At 37.4% G+C, this 5,426-nt stretch overlaps 1 protein-coding gene across 1 annotated transcript; it reads left to right on the top strand.

The window, feature by feature from the left end:
- Window positions 1-1,089: 1,089 nt before the first annotated feature.
- LOC110938246 (ferredoxin--nitrite reductase, chloroplastic) lies at window positions 1,090-5,040 on the top strand. The gene is made up of 4 exons (XM_022180705.2): window positions 1,090-1,608; window positions 3,210-3,564; window positions 3,663-3,951; window positions 4,043-5,040. The coding sequence occupies exons 1-4, from the start codon at window positions 1,227-1,229 to the stop codon at window positions 4,781-4,783; spliced, it is 1,767 nt and encodes a 588-aa protein (XP_022036397.1). The 5' UTR covers window positions 1,090-1,226; the 3' UTR covers window positions 4,784-5,040.
- Window positions 5,041-5,426: the final 386 nt, after the last annotated feature.

The raw sequence follows: 5,426 nt of genomic DNA, 5'->3' as shown, positions 1-5,426 counted from the left end.
TTTGCTCTAGGGATGTAAATGAGCCGTGCTGAGCTGAGCCCGAGCTTGACTATGCTCAAGATCGGTTCGCTTAACTATTGAGAGCTCAATTTCAGCTCGTTTCGAGCTTTGTTTCTAAAGCTCGAGCCAGTTTTTCAATCTCAAACTCGGCTCAGATTCAACTTATTTATTAATTATTTTCTATATATTTATAATCATCACTCTTTGAATGAATATATTTTTGTTATAATCAGTTATGTATAAACTTTTGTATAATAACATACCTATAAACATATATTTAATATATTAAAAAATATACAAAAACAATAGGTTCATTTGGTATTGTGAGCCAATTTAAGGTCGATAAATAAAGCCATGAGTTAGACTCATTTATTAAACATGTCTTTTTTACTTCACCTCACACTAAAGAAATAGTTTAACCTCTGTTAACGTCCCTTAAATTAATAATAATACATATGTATAGCATGTTGTGTGGGTATGTAATTTTTCAATGCTTGATTCTTTCTCTCTCTCTCTTTTAGACTAAAGGGTATGGGGGCCGGCTGAGGCCCGGCGCCGGTCCCCCACACCGCCCCCCTGGGGCTCGGCTCGGCACAACCGGCACCCCACAGCCGGGGTAGCCGGTCCTCCTTCTCCTCTTGCCTCTCACATATACCTATACATACATACATACATACATACATACATACATACATACATACATACATACATACATACATACATACATACATACATACATACATACATATATATACATAAAGGGGTTCATCCCCCACCCCCTAGGTCCATCCCCTCCAAGCCACTCCTACGTGGCGCCGACGTGGCGGCCCATCCTCTTGAGGATGGGGCTCTCCATACCCTCTAGTCTTATAGTAAACTCATTAACACGTAAAACTTTTAATGCCCCTTAATATATCTTAGGAGCAGTAAAATAGACATTGACAGATACCAACTAGGATTAACGCCTATAAACGTTAGAGTATACTAGACGGCCTAAACTCAAAACACATTTAACTATTAATTTATTCAACAGGTGGTATGATCTAAATTGTCGTTGTCTTGTTTCTACTTCTCAAGGTTAAGAAGACACACACACGCCCCTTAATAATATCCAAGAGGCACCACCCCACACACCACCTCTCCCCTACATAAACCGCCATACTTCTCTCTCCACCTCCCAAACACCACCACCACCACCACCACCTCTCCACTTTCCGGCAGGCAACATGTCACCTTTTACAGTCAAGTTCATCACACCAAATTCACTTCTCAACCCCACAAACCACCTCAGCTCCACCAAACTCTATGCAACCCCATCACAAACCGCCGTACCAGCCCCTCCTCCGGCGGAGATCGCCGCCGACAGACTGGAACCCAGAGTTGAAAAGAAAGGTGGGTTTTATGTTCTAAAAGAAAAGTTCCGGCAGGGTATTAATCCTCATGAAAAGGTCAAGATTGCTAGTGAACCCATGAAACTGTTCATGGAAAATGGGATTGAAGATCTTGCAAAGATCCCATTTGAAGAGATTGATAAAGTTAAGGATACTAAAGATGATGTTGATGTTAGACTCAAGTGGCTTGGTTTGTTTCATCGAAGGAAACATCAATGTAAGCCCAGCCCAGCCCACTTTTATTTTAACTTATGTTTCAAGATTCTATTTTTAGTACCATAAAGATCTTTAATTTTGATTTAAAACTCAACTTTCTTTTTTTTGTTCTTGGATCTTTAGATCAAATAACAAGATACCCATTAATCTTTTTACTGTTCTGGTTCTTGTTCAATTTTCAAAAAAAAAAAAAAATCTTTTTTGTGGGATCATAACTTTTAATATACTTTCAAGATTCGATTTTTACACTATAATAAAAATCTTTAATTTCGGTTAAAAAACTGATCTTTTTTTTTGTTCTTGAATCTTTTGATCAAACAAGAAGATACCCATTAATCTTTTTACTGTTCTGGTTCTAGTTAATCTTTTTTGTGGGATCATAACTTTTAATATACTTTCAAGATTCAATTTTTACACTATAATAAAAATCTTTAATTTCGGTTAAAAAACTGATCTTTTTTTTTTTTTTTGTTCTTGAATCTTTTGATCAAACAAGAAGATACCCATTAATCTTTTTACTGTTCTGGTTCTAGTTTATCTTTTTGTGGGATCATAACTTTTAATATACTTTCAAGATTCGATTTTTACACTTTAATAAAAATCTTTAATTTCGGCTAAAAAACTGATCTTTTTTTTTGTTCTTGAATCTTTTGATCAAACAAGAAGATACCCATTAATCTTTTTACTGTTCTGGTTCTAGTTAATCTTTTTTATGGGATCATAACTTTTAGTATACTTTCAAGATTCGATTTTTACACTATAATAAAAATCTTTAATTTTGGTTAAAAACCTAATCTTTTTTTTTGTTCTTGAATCTTTTGATCAAACAAGAAGATACCCATTAATCTTTTATTCGAATTTTACTGTTGTAGTTCTAGTTAATCCTTTTGTGGCATCATAAAGATCATAACTTTTTGTCCAAAACAAGTAAATATCATTTTCAAGATTCCATTTTTACCATAAATTTCGGTATAAAAATGATCTGAATCGTTCATTATGGAATCTTTAGGTCAAACAAGAAAATACCCATGAATCTTTGATTCCAATTTTATTGTTCTAGTTCTAGTTCTAGTTAGTCATTTTGTGTCCTCATAAACATAAGAGTAAATTATGATTTTGGCCCCTGTGGTTATATCACTTTTACATATTAGCCCAAAATAAAAATTTTTAACATATCTGCCCCCATGGTCTCTATAACTAACCATTTTGGCCCCCATGATCTCTAGACTTAGGGGCCAAAATGGTTAGTTATCAGTGGCGGATCTAGGATTCCGACCAAGCGGTAACGTTTTATAAATAAGCGGTAACGAAATCGAAAAAACGTCAAATTTTTCCAAAATTTACACTAATTTTTCCAAATTTTTTCCGACCAAGGGGTGGCGGACGCCACCCCTTAACTACCTATAGGTCCGCCCCTATTAGTTATAGAGACCATGGGGGCACATATGTTAAAAATTCTTATTTTGGGCTAATATAGTAAAAGTGATATAACCACAGGAGCCAAAAACGTAATTTACTCTAAACATAAAGATCATAACTTTTTGTTCAAAAACAAGAAAATTCCCACTAACCCTGTTCATCAATGGCTTTTTATGTGTGTAGATGGTCGATTTATGATGAGGTTGAAGCTTCCAAATGGTGTAACAACTAGTGCACAAACCAGATACTTAGCCAGTGTGATAAAGCAGTATGGTGATCTAGGCTGTGCCGATGTTACCACACGCCAAAACTGGCAAATTCGAGGTGTTACGCTACCCGATGCACCCGCGATTTTTAAGGGTCTAGATGAAGTTGGGTTAACAAGCCTGCAAAGCGGTATGGACAATGTTAGGAACCCGGTTGGGAATCCGATTGCAGGGATTGATCCATATGAAATAGTGGACACGAGGCCGTATACGAACTTGTTATCGCAGTTCATCACAGCTAATTCGCGAGGGAATCCGGAGTTTACCAACTTGTAAGTTGTAATTTACTTGGATCTTGAAGTTTTTATATATACTTTCTGATTGTTAAAAAAGATATGCATTTTGACCTTTTTGATTGGTTTTTTTGTAGGCCAAGGAAGTGGAATGTGTGTGTGATTGGTTCACATGATCTTTTTGAACACCCTCATATCAATGATCTAGCATACATGCCAGCTACTAAGAACGGTAGGTTCGGGTTCAATTTGTTGGTAGGGGGGTTCTTTAGCCCTAAGCGGTGCGAAGAGGCTATACCTCTTGACGCGTGGGTCCCAGCCGAAGACGTGATCCCATCTTGTGGAGCGATTCTCGAGACATATCGTGATCTTGGTACTAGAGGGAATAGGCAAAAGACTAGAATGATGTGGTTGATCGATGAACTCGTAAGTCATCTTTTTTAATCTTTGGTTCAAAACTACAAATTTTCATTTTTGAAGGGTCTTTCTTGCTAATTTGTGTTACTTTGGGGTGCAGGGTGTAGAAGGGTTTCGGTCAGAGGTGGTCAAGAGAATGCCCGAACAAGCGTTGGAGAGAGCATCGACCGAAGACCTCGTTGACCCAAAATGGGAAAGAAGGGACTTATTCGGTGTGCACCCGCAAAAACAAGAAGGTCTTAACTTTGTGGGCATTCACATTCCAGTTGGTCGTGTCCAAGCCGATGACATGGACGAACTAGCACGGTTAGCCGACGAGTATGGCTCAGGAGAACTTCGGCTAACCGTGGAACAAAACATCATAATCCCAAACGTGCCAAACTCAAAAGTCAAAGCTTTACTTGACGAGCCACTTTTAAAAGAAAAGTTTCTACCCGAGCCGCCTATTTTGATGAAAGGACTAGTAGCATGTACGGGTAACCAATTTTGCGGGCAAGCGATAATCGAGACAAAAGCTCGTGCACTAAAGGTTACAGAAGAAGTCCAAAGACTTGTTTCAGTAACCCGTCCAGTACGAATGCACTGGACAGGCTGCCCAAACACGTGCGGGCAGGTACAAGTGGCGGATATAGGGTTTATGGGATGCATGACTAGGGATGAAAATGGGAAGGTTGTTGAAGGGGCAGATGTATTTGTGGGGGGTAGAATTGGAAGTGACTCACATTTGGGGGATATTTATAAGAAGGCTGTCCCTTGTAAGGACTTGGTACCTTTAGTAGTGGACATTTTGGTTGATAAATTCGGTGCTATTCCAAGGGAAAGTGAAGAGGGGGAAGAATGAAAAGAATTGTTGGTGCATGGGTTCAAAGTGTACATCTAAACTAAACTGAGGGACTGAAACTGAAAGTTGTAATAATGCTGAGAGGTAACATAAGTTAAATGTTGTTCAAAGGTCACACATATATCTTAATTTTTGATTATTCAATAGTTATGTAATAATATGTATAAATTGGGGATCAGTTGAGACTATACAAGTATCCCCCAATTTAACCTTGTGATTTTATTTCCTCGTTAATAAAGTTAAAACTTGTGTAAAAATATTAGTGTATGTTAAAATAAGGTTGGACCAAGACGTCTATAACTAACCTGGTTGGCTACTCTTGAACTGTCTTTGTTTGGGTTACTGGTTAACTTAACTGACTATGACGTTGACAGGTTAACTGAATATCGAATTGTAAATAAAACATTTCGTAACGGCAAATCATGAAATGACAAAAGGTCACGTCGTTATAAATAAAAATATGTATTAAAGTAAAAAAAGTTCATATATAAATGTAGATGTATGAAGGAATTATAATAGAAATGATAATCTATATTAGAGTAAACTAGTAATAAGACCCGCGCGCGTTACAGCGCGGGTACATCGCAAACATCGAATGGATTAGTCCAAACGTTATGTGATGCGTGAATCATATGAAAACACG

The sequence above is a fragment of the Helianthus annuus genome, chromosome 4, assembly GCF_002127325.2.
Source record: "Helianthus annuus cultivar XRQ/B chromosome 4, HanXRQr2.0-SUNRISE, whole genome shotgun sequence".
NCBI lineage: Eukaryota > Viridiplantae > Streptophyta > Magnoliopsida > Asterales > Asteraceae > Helianthus > Helianthus annuus.
Note: the sequence above shows the minus strand (reverse complement) of the source record. Positions and strands in the feature narration are given on the sequence as shown.

What these genes read in the sequence shown, in the direction of transcription:
- LOC110938246 (XM_022180705.2), top strand. Translation starts at nt 1,227, where the DNA reads ATGTCACCTTTTACAGTCAAGTTCATCACACCAAATTCACTTCTCAAC. An exon ending in TCATCGAAGGAAACATCAAT is followed by an intron (nt 1,609 to 3,209) that starts GTAAGCCCAGCC and finishes TTATGTGTGTAG; the next exon opens with ATGGTCGATTTATGATGAGG. An exon ending in TGTGGTTGATCGATGAACTC is followed by an intron (nt 3,952 to 4,042) that starts GTAAGTCATCTT and finishes TTTGGGGTGCAG; the next exon opens with GGTGTAGAAGGGTTTCGGTC.